Source organism: Erinaceus europaeus, chromosome 12, assembly GCF_950295315.1.
Source record: "Erinaceus europaeus chromosome 12, mEriEur2.1, whole genome shotgun sequence".
Taxonomy (NCBI): domain Eukaryota; kingdom Metazoa; phylum Chordata; class Mammalia; order Eulipotyphla; family Erinaceidae; genus Erinaceus; species Erinaceus europaeus.
Genome location: NC_080173.1, coordinates 48722196 through 48741678, shown reverse-complemented (window position 1 = coordinate 48741678; position 19483 = coordinate 48722196). Strand labels below are relative to the sequence as shown.

Below are 19483 nucleotides of genomic sequence, written 5' to 3'. Positions count from 1 at the left end.
TTCTCCCTTCACTCTTCCCTCTCTCCCTAATCATCTCTGGCTTATGGTGGTGCTGGGGATTGAACATGGGGCTTCAGAGCCTCAGACATGAGAGTGTTTTGCATAATTATTATGCTGTCTCCCCAGCTCATATACAATGTTCTGATGATTGTTTGAATGGATATGTGTATTTCTGTTTCTTCTTTTTCCCAGCACTGCTCCTCTGTACTTTGGAACTATGTTTCACATTGCTACAACTTGAGAAAATGACACCTTATTCAGAGAACAGGGGTGCAGTTTCCACACTTTAGCCTGAACATAGCTCAACATAGTACTTTGGGCCCTGATATTTGCAGTTTGGATTTTGGGCAAGTCACTTCCCTTTTCGGGTTATCTATCTATCTATCTATCTATCTATCTATCTATCTATCTATCTATCATCTATCTATCTACCTATCTGCAACTAGGATTAAAACAATTCCCTATGCATCATTAACTTGCTAGGTTTATTTTTTTTCATATTTTAAGTGTGAGATAGAACTTTTGACATTGCCAGTGAGACTTTCTGAGATTCTCTTTCTGTACTCAACCTTTCTGTCCTTTTTGTCTGGAGTGGTTTATGAATCACATCTTGCTCCTAGGTTGCACAATTATAGGGTAGCAATCCTCTCCACAGTTTAGCTGGACTTATCTGATATATCCAGTCCCCCCTGGATCCTTTTTGGACAGTGCTTCAAGAACCCCCTGCTAAGATAGGGTCTTGTCTTAATTATGATATTAAAAAAAAAACATGATGCAGCAGTATGAAGTTTTATTGGCTATAAAATACATGTACAATTATGGGAATCTGAAGATTGTAGTAGTAGGAAAAGTAGAAAGAGTTTTAAGCTCATAAACACATACATTGATTTTTAAAAGTACAGCAGTATATTAAGATTTTATGGAACATTTGATGAGGTTGTTACAGAAGATAAACAATAACATTTTCCAAGTTTGGTAATTCCAAGGACACTTGTTAGGACTCACTCATTTTTGTCTTGGTAAGGACTTTCCATTGGGGAAAATAGTTTTTACAGCACACAGAGGCTTTTAAGGACCTCACTTGTTCATTTGGATCTCATTCACTTGAGAAAGGACTATTCTTCCATTGACACTTTCCCGGGTGATGGCTTTAATCTTTGGAGCTGCAGAAAAGGAGGGGATGAGCAGAAAAGAGATCAATGCCATGGTCCTCCCAAGATCTGAACTCTGCTTTTATTTAGTTCTCTGTTTTCAGAACCTGAATTCTCTCTGTACTTTCCCAATCAATCACTGAAAATATGATAGAATATGCTGGATTGTAAAAGGAGATCTCATGAAAGAAAATATTTTTCCTTCAACCCACTAGGAAATGAGGGTGTCTGAACAATGTCAAAACCTGCGGCAGAGGCACACTTGAAGCAGAATGTTGTCCCTGCTCGTGTGGGCTTCCCAGCACTTGCCCACAAAAATCTCTGTGCTAACAGAGCACTAAATGTTAATGTGGAATCCTCTTTTAATAATTAGGACACATATCACATAAAGGTGAGTGAGAAGCCAGGATGTTTACCATGGTCACTGTTTGCAAAAACATGATTTGTTTAAGTGCATTGTTGGCATATCAAAAACTGATTCTACAATAAATGAGAGGGCAGAATGGAGAGGACTAATAAAAATACAGGGAGAAATCTGTTAAAATAAAACTTATCCAACAGAGATTTGAGATGGACCCATTTCTGGAAAAAGTGGGTTCCCCATCTCTGGACAAGGGGAAGAGGGACTAAGAACCATCTTTTTTGATCTGGCAGAGAGTAACAGACCAGCTGTGCTATGATGGTCACTTGAACTTTGACTTTTTAAAAAATGATTTATTTGTCAGATAGAAACAGAGAAGAATCAAGAGGGAAGGGAGAGATAGAGAAGAAAGAGACAGAGAAATACCCGCAGCACTGCTTCACTGTTCATGAAGCTTTCCCCCTGTAGGTAGGGGCCAGGGGGTTGAACTGAGGTCCTTGCACACCATAAGAGCTTTGATTTTTCTGACTTTTCAATAGTTTAGAATTTTTTTAAATCACAAACTAATCAGAAAATACCACTTCTCCCAAAGTGACTTCTTAGAACATTTTGGTAAGATGTTCAGATAATCTGAAAAAAAGCTTTCTGAAATCAAAGATCCTTGGGAACATTGGAATAAGCAAAGCAAAACTGTGCTCTTTCTCTTGTTCCTTCTCTGCCCTTTTCACTGCTTGTTCTGTCTCGAACACACTGAACCAATAACATGACTCTTCACGAAGAGGATAATGATACTTAGTACTTCTAATGGTATCAGAGTGGAAACCTTTTATACTAAACAATCCCATGGTTAACACTGGGGCTAGGAAGGACATAGGGTGGAAAAAATTGCAAATGTGTCATTGTAACTTCCTAGGACTTTAATAAAGAGGGTCCACTGCTCAGCTGAGATGAAATATTAATGGCATTTTTCCCGTTTTAGTTTTCGGTATTTCATTGAAGACAACACTGATAGCTCACTTCATTCTTTGTTGTCTAGCATGTTAAATTAATCAAAAAATCCCTGACTGTTTTCAAGCCAAAGAAAGACTGAACAGGGATATCTGAGAGCACACCAAGGATTATGAATGCTCCAGGATGGATAAATGTGCTGACTCATTTAAAAAAGTGATTGGAACAATGAAATAGTTTTGTTTTTACCTTTCATGCTTGATTTGGACCCCTGCATTGCCCTGTAAAGGTAATAAAGGTTAAAGTTCATTTTAGTATTAGCAATAATCATAAAAGCTCCTCAAGATGAACAAACATCCTTTTCTTGCTTGTAAATTCATGGCTCTTAATGAGGATAATTGTCTGAACTCTGTCATGTCATGGTCAGGAGTTCATGGGAAAGCCTTCCTGGGTCCACCTCCACTAACCCTGGAGTCAGGAAGTCTATCAAATCACTTCTTTATTCAGCCAGCTTCAGGCTTTACCTCCACCAATTTCTTTCCAAGGCGAGCTTGAGCCCTATGGACTTCTCAGAGTTTTATCTGATAACATTTTCTGTTTAGGTATGACCATGGGCAGTTAGGAGTTGAAGGGCATCAGGATATTTTAAACATTTTTTTCTCTGGGTCACAGGAAATATATGCTTTTTTTGTGGACTGTTTTTTACTTAGCAAGATGCTCAGTAATAATCAAATTGAAAACCTAGACAACTTAGTCTCTTGGGAATTTTTTCTTGTTATTAGGTCAAAATATCCTTTCCCTACATTCCTATATTATTATTTTGGAGCCAAAATGTGTATATTCCTACAGAGAAACACTATAGCCAAGCCTTCTTGCTTTTTTCTAGAGATGTAAACATACATTGTAACTGTTGATCTAATGCCTCAGTATCCTGGAACAACAGTTGATGAATTTACACTTGCTGTTTAGTGAAATATAATTTTAAGTTCCTCCAGGAGAAATTCAACACTGACATTTCTTTCTCTAGATCAGGAGTGAGGAATATCTGACTCATAGTTCCTATAAGACCCATGCAATCATCTGTTCTGGCCCTGCCAAAGCACCATAAAAGAGGGACTCCAAATTCCATTAAATGCAGGGACTTTTTTCATAGCAGAATTAAATGTTAATTTAAGTTGGTAAGTTTGTTTGACCTATGGTTCTTGGCATAAAAAAACTTCCCCCTCAACCCCAACCCCCTGATCTAGATCTTACTTTCCATCTCTTGCTCAGAGAACTGCAAGATAAATGAATACACATCCAAGAGCGGGAGCCCTACACATTGCTCTCTCCCACAAGCCTAGTCTTACCCTTCATGCTCTCCCTCCAGGAGCTGGCGGTAGGTGGCAATTTCTTGTTCTAGGTGGGTTTTAATGCCCAGGAGGAGTTTGTATTCAGTGTCCTGTTGCTCTAGGTCATAGCGAAGCCGCCTAAGTTCCTCCTCATTGTGGGAGATGATCTGCTGCATGTCCTGGAGCTGGTAGGAGTACTGAGACTGGGTCTCTGATAACATGTTTTCTAAAGCAGATTTCTGAAAAAGGAAATGATATTGCTTCCATTGACTGACTAGTGACAGGCTCAGGTTAGTAATAGGTACTTGCCAAGTTGCTAGCTCATGTTGGATTTGACTGATTCAATCAGATGAACATATTGAATAGTTCGACCATACCAGACACTCTGCTGGGGGTCTTGATGGCTGCACAAAGATGAAAAGATGAAAAGCAGGCCAACATACAGACATTTGGACAAAAATGCTGGTACATTTGAAATCCAATTTCTGGATATGAAACTTATATCAGGAGGCTCTTGACAACTGTTATATTCCTGTGTGTTTATAGCCTGTGCTATGTTTTTGGGTTTGCTGTCTTGTCATGATCTGTTCCCGATTCATTTTACTTCCATTCCATCTCAGGCCAGACTGAAAACTCAGAGGGAAAAAACAACTGAAACTTCTGTCTTTTTATGTCTTTAGAGAAAGGCCTTAGAGATGCCAGAAAGTCTAAGTATGTTCCAGGTATTGCCCTAATATTGTCTGGAATATGCTTGAACACTTGTTTATCTGAAATATCAGATTTAACTGGGTGTTCCTATATTTATTGGAGATACAAATATGGAAACCCCAGTTTCAATTAGTGCTATTTTGATTCTTATAACGGTAACAAGTGACCATTTCTGAGGGATATTCTAAAAGCTGAAAAGTGAAGTTGTTAGAGTAGGGTACAGAAAACAGAGCTCAAATACTAGTTCTCATTTATCACTTTTTAAAAGAATATAATCATCATTCCTTTTTATTTTCTTTTTTAGATATGGGCAGAGATAGAGAGATTATCAAAGAGATCACAGAACTGAAGCTTCCTTCAACGCAGTGGAGGCTGGGCTTGAACCTGGGTCATGCAAATGTCAAGTAAAGCTCTATAAAGTTTTGTTTGTACTTGCTATTTCATATTCTCCTTGACCACCTCTATGATTCATGCCTATGAAATTTGACCCCATGGCCTCCTCTTCCCTTCCACTGTCCCCTCCCTTCCTTCCTTCCTTCCTTCCTTCCTTCCTTCCTTCCTTCCTTCCTTCCTTCCTAACTTCCTTCCTTCCTAACTTCCATCCTTCCCTCTGTCCTTCCTTCTTTCCTTTCTTTCATCTTATTTCTTTCCTTTGTTCACTTACTCATTGTAGCTGCACTGGCTTCTGCTGCTAGTTTGTCAGGCACACCCAGGCCTCACAGCATTTGCATTCACGGGTCTTTCATCTAGAGCCCTCTCAGATCTACTTTCAGGTTTTTGCTCAATAGGAAAAACATTTTCTGACTACTTAAAGCAGCAGCTTCCCTCCCTGACACTCCCATTTTTCATTTCTTTTTCTTTTTTCAGTGAGATTAATGGTTGACAGATTTAGTTGCTGGTTCATGTGTAAAACCTCTGCTTTCTGCAAAAACTCTCATCCTTAGCCTAGGTCCTCCTCCACCATCATGAACCAGGAGCTGAAGCCCTTCCCCCAATTCCCAGAATTCTTTACTTTGGTGCAATACACCAAACCCAGTCCAGGTTCTACTTTATGTTTTCCCTTCTGTTTTTATTTCTCAACTGCTGTATATGAGCCAGATCATCCCATATTCATCCTTATCTTTCTACCATATCACACTTAACATGACTCCATCCAAGATGAGGTGAAGGAGGCTAATTCATCATTACTTTATTTATTTGTTGCCTCCAGGGTTATTGCTCGGACTCAGTGCCTGCACTATGAATCCACTGCTCCTGGAGGCCACTTTCCCCATTTTGTTGCCCTTGTTATTGTTACCCTTGTTGTTGTTATAGCTGTTGTTGGATAGAACAGAGAAAAATTGAGAGAGGAGGGAAAGACAGAGAGGGGGAGAGAAAGACACCTGCCGACCTGCTTCACTGCCCATGAAGCTACCTCCCCTGTAGGTGTGGAGCTGGGGGCTCAAACAGAGATCCTTACACTTGGCGCTATGTGTGCTTAACAAGTTGTGCTACTGCCTGCCCCCCAAATTCATCATTCTTAACCAACACACTCATCAAAAAGGTGCCCAATTACAGATGGATTGCTGGAAAAGTGGTGGTATATCTACACAATGAAATACTAACTACTCAGCTTCATTACTTTGTAGAATTTTCCACGCGTAAATTTGATAATCCCTGCATTTATTGTTTCCATACCCACTAGAATATAAAATTTATTATCAGATCCTCAATGCATATGAATACTGACAGATAGCATAATGTATAAAAAATGAGTATAAATGCCTTGCTCACAGAGTGGTTATAAAATATCATATGCTGAAATGTTTTGAAAACTATCCAACACTATAATTATTTCTATTCCCATTACTATCACCTCAATAGCACACGTTTTGATGTCTGTTTGCCATCATGGATTCTTAAAACATAACAGTAATATACCACATACACAATAAAGCAATTATTTCTTCCTCAAGACCAAGGGCAGAGTAACTTGGGAATTACATTGATGACTGATTAAAAGATTCAGGTAGGTTGCAAGGGGAATTGAATGCTATCTTTTCTTAAAGAGGTTTTGAGTGCTTATGACATACATACAAAGCACTTTACCTGAAAAGTACAGCAGTTACAGAAATGACAAATGTTCAAGAGCTTACATGTTGCTGGGTGCTAAGACACAAGTGATGAATAAAACAGTAATCTGGAGTTAGTTGGGCTTGTATTTGTCACCAGTTTGTGCTGGTGCCAGAATTTCTCTTTATTGCCATTGGGGAGGAGGTAGCCTGGGAAGAAGTGGGGAGAGCACTGATAGAAAGTATGAAAGTCTAGGTTGTCCACTCCTGAAACACCACACAGATTTGACACTGGTCACATAGTAGCTGAGTGAGTGATCATGGCCAATTCACTTACTGGTTTGGAGCTCTGACTTTCTCATCTCTGAAATGTAGACACTTAAATCTAGCTAGGATATTTAACGTGAAAATTGACAGCATTTACTCTAACATATTGCCTAGCACAACATGTACAACAATGGGCACTGAATATGTTAGAGCTCTGACTGTCATTTTTATTGTAAACAATTTGGTTGGGGAATGGGAAATGATAGATGCCCCAAGGGAGTTGGGGAGTTGGATCTGGAGAGAAGTCAGTGAAGACTTCATGGAGGATGTGGTACCTGTAAGATTACCTGTTTTTTTTCAACTTCAAAGTTATCTGCTCAACGCACATATTCAGCGGGGAAGCAATTACAGAAGCTTGAGCATCCACAATGACCTTGGGTCCATACTCCCAGAGGGATAAAGAATAGGAAAGCTATGGGGGGGGGGGATGGGATACAGAGTTCTGGTGGTGGGAATTGTGTGGAGTTGTACCCCTCTTATCCTATGGTTTTGTCAGTGTTTCCTTTTTATAAATAATAATAATAAAAAAGTTATCTGCTGATGCACTGAGTCTAATAGTCAAACAAGGACTTTCCTAGTTCGGACTTACCCTGTGGTATTGAGCTTGCAGATCAATCTCCAGGGCCTGGAAAGTGCGTTTTAACTCATGGATGTCACTTTGGTTACTCTGCACAGTTGGACTGACTGTTTGCTGGGCCATGGCTGCTGACTATAAAACCAAGCAAAGGGCAGAGGCATTGGCATTGACATTGGATCATATGGAAATGGAATTAAAAAAAAATATTTATTTTCTTATTCCCTTTTGTTGTCCTTGTTGTTTTTTGTTGTTGTTATTGATATCGTTGTTGTTGGATAGGACAGAGAGAAATGGAGAGAGGAGGGGAAGACATAGGGGGAGAGAAAGACACCTACAGACCTGCTTCACCACCTATGAAGCGAATCCCCTGCAGGTGGGAAGCCGGGGGTCGGTCCTTGGGCTTTGCGCCATGTGCGCTTAACCTGCTGCGCTACCGCCTTACTCCCGGAAATGGAATTTTTGTAAAGTCTGGGAAGAATGATTATACCTGCTCTTTATACCAAGCATCCAACTCTTGGTGCTTCTTCTTTATTATAAACTCGTATTCTTGCCTCATATCCTCCAGGACCTTAATCAGGTCTTCTCCAGGGATTGTGTCCACCTTAACATTGATTTTGAAGTCATTGGGCACATGCTGTTTTTCCATTTCCTATTTAATTAAACAGAGAAAAAATAAATTGGTTGTAATTATCAGAAGGTTAAAGTGTATAGATTGGCAGCAGTTAAAGGATCTTTGAAAAATTTAGCTTATGTGATTGCTATTTATTCACTGGTTTAGCATTTCAGTGGATAGCTGTTTTTTTTTCTCTTGTCCTTTTATAAAATAAATATTAACAGTAGGATGGTAATCAAATGGTCTTTGTGATCATTTGACTTAATCTCTGCTTGAGGAGATGTCAGAATTAGCCTTTGTGGTCTAGGAGGTGGCACAGTGGGTCAAAGCATTGGGTTCTCAAGCATGAGTTCCCGAGTTCAATCACAGGCAGCACATGTACCAGAGTGATGTCTGGTTCTTATTTTCTTATCTTTCTCATTAATAAATAAAATCTTTTAAAAGAGACAATTAGCTTTATGTTGGATGTAAAATACTTCCCAGCAAATGTTTATGAGTGAAGTGAGGACAGTTAAGTAATCAGACATTTTAGTTCATAGACCCAAATTTTGGGAGTCAACTTAGTTATCAAAAGCCAGAAAGTATAGAGACATATGTTGGGGTGATGCAGGAACCCAAGGAACTTTCAAGTGGTAGTTATTGTCTGACCAGCTTTCCAGAAACCCAAATTCTTTGATGTCCATAAGTTTGTTTACCTGAAGTGGAAGATTTATTTTCATTTACTTTTTCCCCTATAATTTTATCAGATGTTAGATGGATGGTCACTTTTTAAAAGTCAGTTAAATGCTTCTGTAGATTAAGATAATTAATGTTTACTTCTAGTCTTATTTACTTTGGTTATCAGAAGAGTCATTTTATTCTATTGTCTCTAAATCTCCTGCACGTTGGGTTAATGAAAGAAATTCAAATTCAACCTGACTTCCCTGGACAGATGACTCCTCCAATATGCCCTGGAGCCCCACCACCCTAGAGCCCTGCCTTCTAGGGAAAGAGAGAGACAGGCTGGGAGTATGGATCAACTTGTCAACGTCCATGTTCAGTGGGGAAGCAATTACAGAAGCCAGACCTTCCACCTTCTGCAACCCACAATGACCCTGGGTCCATACTCCCTGAGGGTTAAAGAATAGGAAAGCTATCAGGGGAGGGGATGAGATACGGAGTTTTGGTGGTGGGAATTGTGTGGAATTGTACCCCTCTTATCCTATTGTCTTGTCAGTGTTTCCATTTTATAAATAAAAATTTTTAAAAAGTTCAAATTCACACACTTATTCTTACAGTATTATATTAACAGACCAATCTAAGTAAGCATCATATTCTTACAAAATTGTTGACCAGTTCATTAATTGAATTTTGACTGTTGTACTCAGTGCATGATCAGATAACTTTGAAGGTGAAAAAAATTAGGTAATCTTATGTTTTTTAAAATTAATTACTATTTTTTTTGAATTGCTACCAGGATTATTTCTGGAGCTTGGTGTTTATACAATGAAATCATGGCTTCTAGTGAATTTCTCTCTTTCTTTCTTCCTTCCTTCTTTTCCTTCTTTCTTTCTTCCTTCTTTTCTTTCTTTCTTTCTCTGTTTCCTTCTCTCTTTTCAAAATATTTTTTATTCATTTATTATTGGATAGAGACAGAGAGAAATTGAGAGGGGAGGGGGAAGACAGAAAGGGAGAGAGACAGAGAGACACTGGCAGCATTGCTTCACCACTTATGATGCGTCCCTCCTGCAGGAGAGGAGTGGGGGTTTAAACTTATGTCCTTGCATGTGGTAACGTGTACACTTTACTGGTGCACTACTGTCTCGTCAGTAGATGATTGTTTCTTGTGTGGCAATTGAGTCCATTGGAATGTGTCATATGTGCCATCACAGTCTCCTGGCAACTCCTACCTGCTCATGGCGCTTCTTCATGAGGATGAGCTCTTTCCTCATTCCCTCCACCTCCTGTTCCAGATCTGTTGTGACAATGGTCAGATTATCCAAAGTTTTTCGGAGACCTTCAACTTCAATTTCCAAGTCTTTCTTAAAGGAATGTTCATTTTCATACCTTTGATTAGAAAGAAAAAGGATTCATCTGATATGGGAAGGCTGTGATTTTTTCAAGGATTCACCTTAGTTTAGAGGTGACTCTTTTAGGTTTATTGGGAACAAATGAAAAAAAATACTGTGCATCCTTTTTTTTTTTTTTTTTTTTTTGTCTCCAGGGTTATTGTTGGGCTCGGTGTCTGCACTATGAATCCATTTCTCCTGGAGGCTATTTTTTCCCATTTTGTTGCCTTTGTTGTAGTTGTTATTGTTGTCATAGCTGTTGTTGTTGGATAGGACAGAGAGAAATGGAGAGAGAAGGGAAAGACAGAGAGGAGGAGAGAAAGATAGATACCTAGAGACCTGCTTCACCACTTGTGAAGTGACCTTATGAAGGTGGGGAGCCAGGGGCTTGAACCAGGATCCTTACGCCAGCCAGTGCGCTTTGATCCATGTGCGCTTAACCCGCTGCGCTAGTGCCCAACTCCCGTGTGCATCCTTTTTATGATTATTAGATGATGTTTTTTTGTTGATGTGTCTCAATAGTTATTTATAAAGTTGGAATAAAATAACAATTATATGCCCATTCTTTAGATTCAATAACCATGAGCGTTGCACTGTATTTGCCTTCCTCTACATTCTAGTTTACATTTTACAGTAAGTTGCAGGTTTTATATTTCACCTCAAAATGTACCAGAATGCATCCATTTCCCCTTGCTTTATTCCTTCCTTTCTTTCTCTTCTTTCTTTTTTTGGTAGAGACAGAGGAATTGAGAGGGAAAGTTAAGTAGGGGGAGGGAGAGGGAGAATTGCAGCCCTGCTCCACCGCTCATGAAGCTTCCCCTAGTTAGTGGGAACCAGGGGCTTGAACCCAGGTTGTATGGATGCTCTATTAGGTATGCTACCACTCAGCTCCTAGAATGCATCTTTTAAGACACTTTATTTCTAAACTAGCATCAGAACATTCATACACCTAAAAACAAATCATCCAATTCTGGATTCATATTCAAATTTCCTCATACCAAACAATATATTTTACAGCTTTTTTTTTAAGTATGTCAGTCTAGTATTTATTCATACTATGCTTTTATATTGCATTTTAGTAAGATTTTACATGTGGATAAGTTTTCTTTCTGTAAAACAAAGACAAAAGAAAGAGCAACCCCCCCCCCACACACATACATAAGTAAAACAAAATAATAGGCCTCCTCCCCCCCACACTGTCAAGAAGGAGCTTACTTGAGGCTGAAGTCATCTACTGCCATCCTGGCATTGTCAATGAGAAGAATGATCTGAGCGTTGGTCTGTTTGCCATCTATGATCTGTAAGACACCCCAGGAGTCACTCTAGTGGGACACATTCATACAAGATGATCCTATTTCTGGACTCTAGTCTTCTAGGTGATTGATTTGATCACTTAGATAGGTAACTTCTGCAACAACTATTTTAGATGAACAGAACGTTTCCTTGTGATAGCTTTCATGTTTCTGACTAGGGATACTTAACAAAGAAAGTATCACTGATTTTAGTTTGTCAAGCTAATTGGAAATGTATCTTATAGTGGCTACACATAATATCACAGTTATAATATTATATCATAGTTATTATTTCCCAAGGTGACTAGAACCATACACACAACTCACAGGGCTGTATATGTGTTTTTAAGTTATTCCTTAATGAGAGTGCCCCAATTAGAGCTATTAAATATTCATTAAAATGATTATTTATTTATGAAACAGCTTCACTACTTAGTACTTTAAGAACAAAAGCTTAGGTGAAAGTTTCAGCTTGAAAATGTATACACATATTATTTATAATTACTCTTAGGTTAGTAAGAGAAATAGTAAACATTTCTTGTATGTCAAGAAATCTGTAAGAACTTGAGCTCAAAAATTAAGGAAAATGCCTCAATTCCTTTTTTTTTTTTTTAAGATTAATTTATTTCAATGGGGGAGAGTTAGGGGGAAGAATCAGAATATAGCTCAGCTTTGGCTTATGATAGTGTGGGGGATTGAATTTGGGACCTGAGATCCTCATGCATAAGAGTCTGTTTCTCCCTCAAACCCTCAAAGTCTTGATGTCAAAAAGAAGATAGTGGACAGACAAGATAACTCAGCTGCACATAGCACAGTTTTGCATCCAAAGAAAGCTTTAGTGTTAGGGTGTTGTTTTTTCCTCACTCCCTCTATCTCTACCTTTCTATATGAAAAACATATCCCCTGATCAGTAAAACTCCAGCCATGGCAAAAAGAAATTTAAAAAAGTACTTTATTTGAGTGGAGGAGTGGGGGTGGTGGTGGCAGGGGGTGGGAGGAGGTGGGGGTGGGTGGGTGGTAGTGCAGTGGGTTAAGTGCATAAAGTACAAGGACTGGCATAAGGATCCCGACTCCAGCCATAGGCTCCCCACCTGCAGGGAGATCGTGTCACAGACTGTGAAGCAGGTCTATCTTTCCCCCTCTCTGTCTTCCAGTCTTCTCTTGAGTTCTCTCTGTCCTCTTAGCCACAACAGCCACAGTAATAACAACAACAACAACAACAATAAGCAACAAAAGGGAAAAAATAACCTCTAGGAACAGTGGATTTGTAGTGCAGGCACTGAGCCCCAGTAATAACCTTGGAGGCAAAAAAAAAGTATTTTTGTACCAGGCATATATGCACCCTCATACTCATAGCTGCATTATTCAGGATTAACCTAAATACTTGCCCACCAACAGATGACTAAGTAAAGAATGATGTTATGGGATATATACTCAATGATGTATTGTTCTGACATTTTATTTTCCATTTTTCGTTCGTGATTAACAGTAAATTACAAGATTATAAGATTACTGTGTATAATTTTACACCACACTCACCATCAAAGTTCTGTGTCCCCACTCTCCAACCTCCCAAAGATAACCACCATAGTTCTCACAAATCTTAGAAATGGTTTGCTTGGTTTTACCCTTTTTTTTTTTCTCTTTAAGTTCACTGGATTCTACATATGAGTGAAAGCATCTAGTAGTTGTCTTTCATCTCTTATTTCACTAAGCAGTTCCGTCTACTTTATCCCAAAAGACACAGTATCATCACTTTTTAAAATTTATGACAGGCTACTCTGCAATTTAAAAGGACAATATTTTATCCTTTGGAGCAAAAATGAATGGAACTGGAGGTGATGATTCTTAGTTAAATAAGTGAAGGGAAAGACAGCTATGGGGGTAGTTTTGCTTATATGTAGAATATAGAGAATTCAAATACATAAACTTTTAAAGAAAAAATGTAGACACGCTGGCTCTAAGACTCTGAGAGAACATGGTGGTTATCATTGGTTGTGTGAGGGCATAGAACTAAGGTGGAGGTTGTAGTGTGGAACTAGAGTCCCATTATCTTATAATCTTGTAAATCACTATTAAATAACTAATAAAATTTTAAGGTACTTTTGTGCCAACTGTTGTGTTGAACTAGGAACAAAGAACTGGGAGATTTCTTTCACTTCCTATTACTGACCATCAGAGTGAACCTGGACTCATCATTCCCACCTAGGGTTTCAGTTTCATTATGTGTTCTATAAAGAGTTTATACTAGACATAGATAACTTCAGAGGTTCTGGCTCTAAATTATTATGCTTTAATTAGAGACAGAAAATCCTGTGACATTTACATGGTATTTATACAAATAATTGCTTTCTTTAGAAAGGATTTTCTTTGGAGAAAGCTATGCTTTAATACAAAGGCACTTTTAAGAAATCTAGTCCTACTTAAAGCTCTACTGATTTCATGGAATTTGGCATCATGAATGTACAATAACAGGATTCAGATGTAGTAATCAAAGAGCAGGGTCTAGATCAGCATTCGCTAGCTGGGTGAGCTTGAACAAGTCTCAGTCTCTTCACCTCTAGAATGGTGATACTGACAATAATAACAATAGTGGCTACTCCCCCAAATAGTAGCCACTTTACCATAGAGGAGAATTAGATTGGAAGAGATTAAACACTTAGCATATTTTTAGCATGCCACAGACGTGAAAAACTGACTGAAACTAAAGAAGTTCAGGAAAATATAAATTATTAAGTTGTATTTTATTTATTATTGTTATTGTCATTACTTTAACCAGAGCACTGCTCAGCTCTGGTTTAGAGTGTTGCTGGGGATAAACCTGGGACATCAGTGTCTGAGGCATAAAAGCCTGTCGAGTAATCACTATATTGTCTCCCCAGCCTACTTTTGGGATTCTTTTTTTTTTTTTTTTTTTTTTTGGGCTTTTCTTTCCAGACTCTTTATTCTTTCCATTTATCTAAGCTCATGGCAATTGAGAAGTAGACCATCCAAAAAGACCTGGAGACTCCTGGGGGGATTGCTCTACATGCTCAGAGATGTTGATTGATACCCAGGAAAGCCACGTAATATACACATGGGAAAAAACAACTGTTGGGTTACTTGATTTTGCTGTGTTTAATCAGCTATGAAACCATTGCAAAGCCCAAGAGTGTGATTTCATCAGCCAGCATATTCATCATACTTAAGTAGTAAAATACATTTGATATATAGTGCATTTAAAATTTGAAATGATTTTCTCCAATAGAGGCTACCTGATACAATGTAATGATATAACTACTATTTCTGTGACATTCTTTATGGTAATAAATGGGAAGAATGTATTGAGAAATCATTTATAAGGCATAGATTTTGCACTGTATATTAATCACTGGAATTCTCAAGGCTTTGGGTTCATTCTCTTAAAAGACTCTAGTTGGTGTACTAGCATGGTACTGTCACCCCAGGGTTTGTAACCTGTTACTGGGGAAGGGAAATAGAATTTCTCACTGCAAATTATACTATAACAATCATTTTTATATTTCCAGGATAATGTGCAGTTTTGTTTTTCAAAAGATTTAGCTTAATATTTGACCTCTATTTCTTACAGATTTTTTTAAAGCAACATTTGATATCCTAAATTTGTAGGTGAGGGGTGTTCTGTCTCTATTCACTGATTCATTAAGGATTAGGAAGAAATTGGCCTGGGGGTAGTTGTGAATTCTTTAGCTTCCTTTTTCTCACCCATATATAGGGGAGGCTGGAATAGGTAGACAGTTTCAATTTCAAAAAATTATTCTCCTTAGACAGAGAAAACACAACTGAGGTTAAAGACAAAAGTCTAGAAGAGTAGAATTGGAAACTCAAGATAGTTTCCACTTAATGTCAGAGTTCAGGACCTGGTGCTGCCTGGAGGGTGGGCAAGCTGCCCCATTCTCATCATTGCCTATCCATAAGTTTCTCAGTTCTATTCCAAAGGATTCAGGCAACTGGCACAAAACAAAACAAAGAAAGAATTTTGCAACCACTCTGTCTCAGTCTCCTAAATTAGAGATCTCCTAAAAACTATTAATTGAGGATAAAAGAACTGCTTCATAAAATACCACCTGCATGGAATATTTGTTTTATCACTAGCAATGCACTGACAATGTATTATCTTTATTAATAAACTGAATTTTTATGACTTAGCCTAGTCAGTACCACGCAATATGGCAATTGTGAGGCTATTAAAATATGCTAGGTTTAGACAGATATTGTCAATACTCAACATGACAGCCACTGGAGAGTAAATGTTTAATAAATGTTTCCCTCTCTTTTTCCTTCTTCCTGCTGTCAGTTACTTGTTTGACCAGATCTAACTTCACTTTTAATTTGAGAGTTAAGGTTCCAGCTGACCATTTGTAAAAAAAAAAAAAAAATCTTCGGCGGAGGGTAGATATCATAATGGTTATGCAAACAGATTCTCATGCCTGAGGTTTCAAAGTCCCAGGTTCATTTCCCTGCACCACCATAAGCCAGAGCTGAACAGTGCTCTGGTTAAACAAACAAACAAACAAACAAACACCTTCTATTTTCTCCTTTCTAAAACAAAAGCAACAGTACTAATGAAAACAATATGGCAAGGTTTGTTGAGTCATCTTGTTGTTTTTGTAAAGATAACCATGTAGTATATAGTTAAGGTAATTACACAGTCAGTTATTAGGTTGATTAGTCAATAATTAGGGTTCATTATCAGGACAGATTTATATTATCTTGATTGGTCCATCCTATATCCAAGCAAGGACAACTGAATGCTGAGAATAAATACTATTAAATATTAAATATGGAAACCTAAGGGCCGGGTGGTAGCATGCCCCGCTAAGTGGACATTGTAGTATGTGTAAGGACCCATGCAAGAACCCCGGTTCGAGCACTGGCTTTCCACATGCAGTGAGGATGCTTCACAAGTGGTGAATCAGGTCTATTGATGTCTATTTTTCTCTGTCCCTCACTATCTCCCCTCCACCTCTCAATTTCTCTCTGTCCTTAAAACAAAACAAAACAAAACAAAACAAAACAAAACAAAACAAAACAGCAATAAAAATTGAAACCTATGATGTCCTTCTAAGATAGGCTTAATAAGCACCTTACATGGAATGGAATTTTCTGGGACCACTTTACATATTATCCCCACAAAATTATACCATTCTGAGAACCGTGAGCAACTAAGGCTCATAACTTTAAAAAAATTATCTTTATTTATTTATTGGCTAGAGACAGCCAGAAATTGAGAGGTAAGGAGGTGATAGAGAGGGAGAGAGACAGAGAGACATCTGCAGCCCTGTTACACCACTCATGGAGTTTACCCTCTGCAGGTAAACCAGGGGCTTGAACCCTGGTTCTTGTGCATTGTAACATGTGCGCTCAGCTAGGTGTGCCACTACCAGCCCCTGAACTCATAAATTCTAACCATCCCTAAGAAGAAATATCCAGGAAAGTTGCTATAATAGACCTGTGGGATGACAGCTTTAGGTGGGATCCCCCAAATGAAGCCTTTCATGGGAGGATAACTACACAGTCTCTAGGACTTAGAGGTGGATTGGATCTAGTATCTTCAGAAAACAAGAGCTCTCTGGGCCCTGTGCATTGAGCATGTAGGTGTCATCCCCCCCCCTCCCCGCCTCCCTTTCTTTCTTCCTTTCTTTTCTTCTTCTTTTTCTTCTACTTCTTCTTCTTCTTCTTCTTCTTCTTCTTCTTCTTCTTCTTCTTCTTCTTCTCCTTCTTCTATTTCTTCTTCTTCTTCTTCTTCTTCTTCTTCTTCTTCTTCTTCTTCTTCTTCTTCTTCTTCTTCTTCTTCTTCTTCTCCTTCTTCTATTTCTTCTTCTTCTTCTTCTTCTTCTTCTTCTTCTTCTTCTTCTTCTTCTTCTTCTTCTTCTTCTTCTTCTTCTTCTACTTCTTCATCTTCTTCTTCTTTTTTTTTTTTTTTGCCACTAGGGTTATTACTGGGGATTGGTGCATGCATGGAAAATCCACCACTCCAAGGGCCCATTTTTCTTTTTATTTTATTTTATTTTTTAACTTGATAGGACAGAGAGAAATTGAGAGGGGAAGGGAGATAGAGAGGGAGCACTGCTTCACCACTCATAAAGTTTCCTCCCCACACTTTAACCTGGGTCCCTCTGCATGTTAATGTGTGTGTTCAAACAAGTGAGTCACCACCTGACACCCCCCCCCCCCATCCTTTCACTTCTGTGCATAGTTGAATCATAAATGTTACTGGATAGGACTGGTTCCCTCACATTTTTTAGATTTTTAGTTTGTGGAAAATCAGGTAGCTTTATGTCAAAAACAGTTTACCTTTTGCTGTAATTTCTGCTGCCTTCATTCTCCCCATATTTTACATGTAAGTGACCAAATAAATAAAATAGATCTCCCCAAGTCCTAGTTGAAGGCATAATAATAGCCTTGAATGTGTTTGTGCCACAATTATTTTAAGCTCTTCTGTCATTTCTGGAGACTATCTTTTGTCCCTATTTCTCCCATGGGTCACCCCAGGTCTTACCTGCTCTTGTAGGCGGCTGATGTTTTCCTCGTACTGAGAGTAATCTTGCTTGGTGCCAGTGTCTCTCTGCTGATGCCACTTCAGTATGTGACTTTCCAGCTGTACATTAGCCTCCTCCAGGGCACGTACCTTGTCCAGGTAGGAGGCCAGGCGGTCATTGAGATTTTGCATGGTCTCCTTCCCATTTCCTCCTAAGAGAGAACTGCCTCTTCCGGACCCCCAAGACCTGCCAGGAAGTGGGCAGTTGGGCTTGGTGAAAGAAAGGGAGACTCGGACACCCCCTGCACCTCCATGGACACTGGGAGCCCGGGGAAAGTTCCCAGGTCTGCCCCAGGTGCCTCCTGTGCCATGGAGGGGGCCCGAGGGCATCTGACTGAAGTTGTGGCTGGAGTTCATGGTCCCATCTGTGTTTGGGTCAGGGCTGGGCTCTGCTCTGCTCCCTGGCACCACAGAACTGAGCCGCCCCAGACTTCCGAGGATGGTTTTATGCCCTCTGCTGTGGGAGTTCCCTTCTCTGACAACTGTACCAACAAGATCATATCATTGTGCAACATGTGTTTCCTCTTGGTCAATCCCGAAGTGCCCCTGGGCTTCACACACACTGTTGTTGTTTAGAACCATATCAGTGCTCCAGTTTGCGTCTCCCTTCCAGTTGTAAGGTGGAGGCGTGGCCCTGGTCATCAGGTGGGTATTAGGCTCAGGTGTCTATCTCATCTTTCTGTGGAGTTTTTCCACTGCTTACATAGGTGAAAAGGGCCAGGCTAGAAAAAACCAGAGGTAGTATAGATTTCTTTTTAAAGTACAATTAATAGTACACACACACACACACACACACACACACACACACCACTGCTCCTGCTCCCTCCAAATTAACGTGAGCTCTAAAGTGAGGATGGGAGAGGTTCACAAGATCAGAACAGTATCTCAGGTCCAGGAGTGAAAATACTGGCGCTGAGGAAGTGAAGAATGTCTGAATATCTGATAGCTTTGTGGCACCCACTGTTTGATGGAAAGTAATTTCAAAGGGATCATTCTGAAGAACAAACCCTCAATTATAATTAATTAATGAGTGACCCAGCCTTCCACTTCCAGGGTGCCTTTCATCCCCAGCACACCTCTAAAGCAAACACCCCTGCCAGCACTCAGGATGTCTCCTGGGAGGAAGGGAACCCTGTCCCTTCTTTGTCCAGAAAGACAGGGCTCTGTGTGTCCGAGACTTGTGGAGGGGATGGAGGAACTTGGGAAATGTGCCATAGGTTGTCTCACATGCTTGAGGGATCTTATTCTTCCACTGCCAAGGTAAAGGTTAGGAATGAATCAAGAAATAGTCTGGAGGTGGGGAGCCATGTGCTGGTTACTGGCAACTTCACTTAAAGGGGACTTGGAAATAAAGTGTTAGCACTGAAAGGGGCAAAAGAGTTCCTCTGTCAGAATGCTGATTTCAGACAGGTGAAGAAAACCAAGTCCTACTGATAGAGTATTACTGAGCATTGTAGTTGAGGGGGACAACTAGGGTGGGGTTCTTTCAGCCTCACTGTGATGTTTTCATTGAGTTG

The 19483-nt window shown here is 39.4% G+C and overlaps 2 protein-coding genes across 2 annotated transcripts in view; both read right to left on the bottom strand.

Annotated features, from left to right (window-relative positions):
- The window catches only part of KRT39 (keratin 39), a 62509-nt gene that overhangs the window by 7035 nt on the left and 35991 nt on the right, over positions 1-19483 (bottom strand). The window lies entirely within an intron of this gene.
- KRT23 (keratin 23) lies at positions 776-18385 on the bottom strand. The gene is made up of 8 exons (XM_007531071.2): positions 17928-18385; positions 11331-11413; positions 9957-10113; positions 7942-8103; positions 7467-7586; positions 3810-4030; positions 2710-2741; positions 776-1163 (listed from the first exon to the last, which is right to left on the bottom strand). The coding sequence occupies exons 1-8, from the start codon at positions 18321-18323 to the stop codon at positions 1078-1080; spliced, it is 1257 nt and encodes a 418-aa protein (XP_007531133.1). The 5' UTR covers positions 18324-18385; the 3' UTR covers positions 776-1077.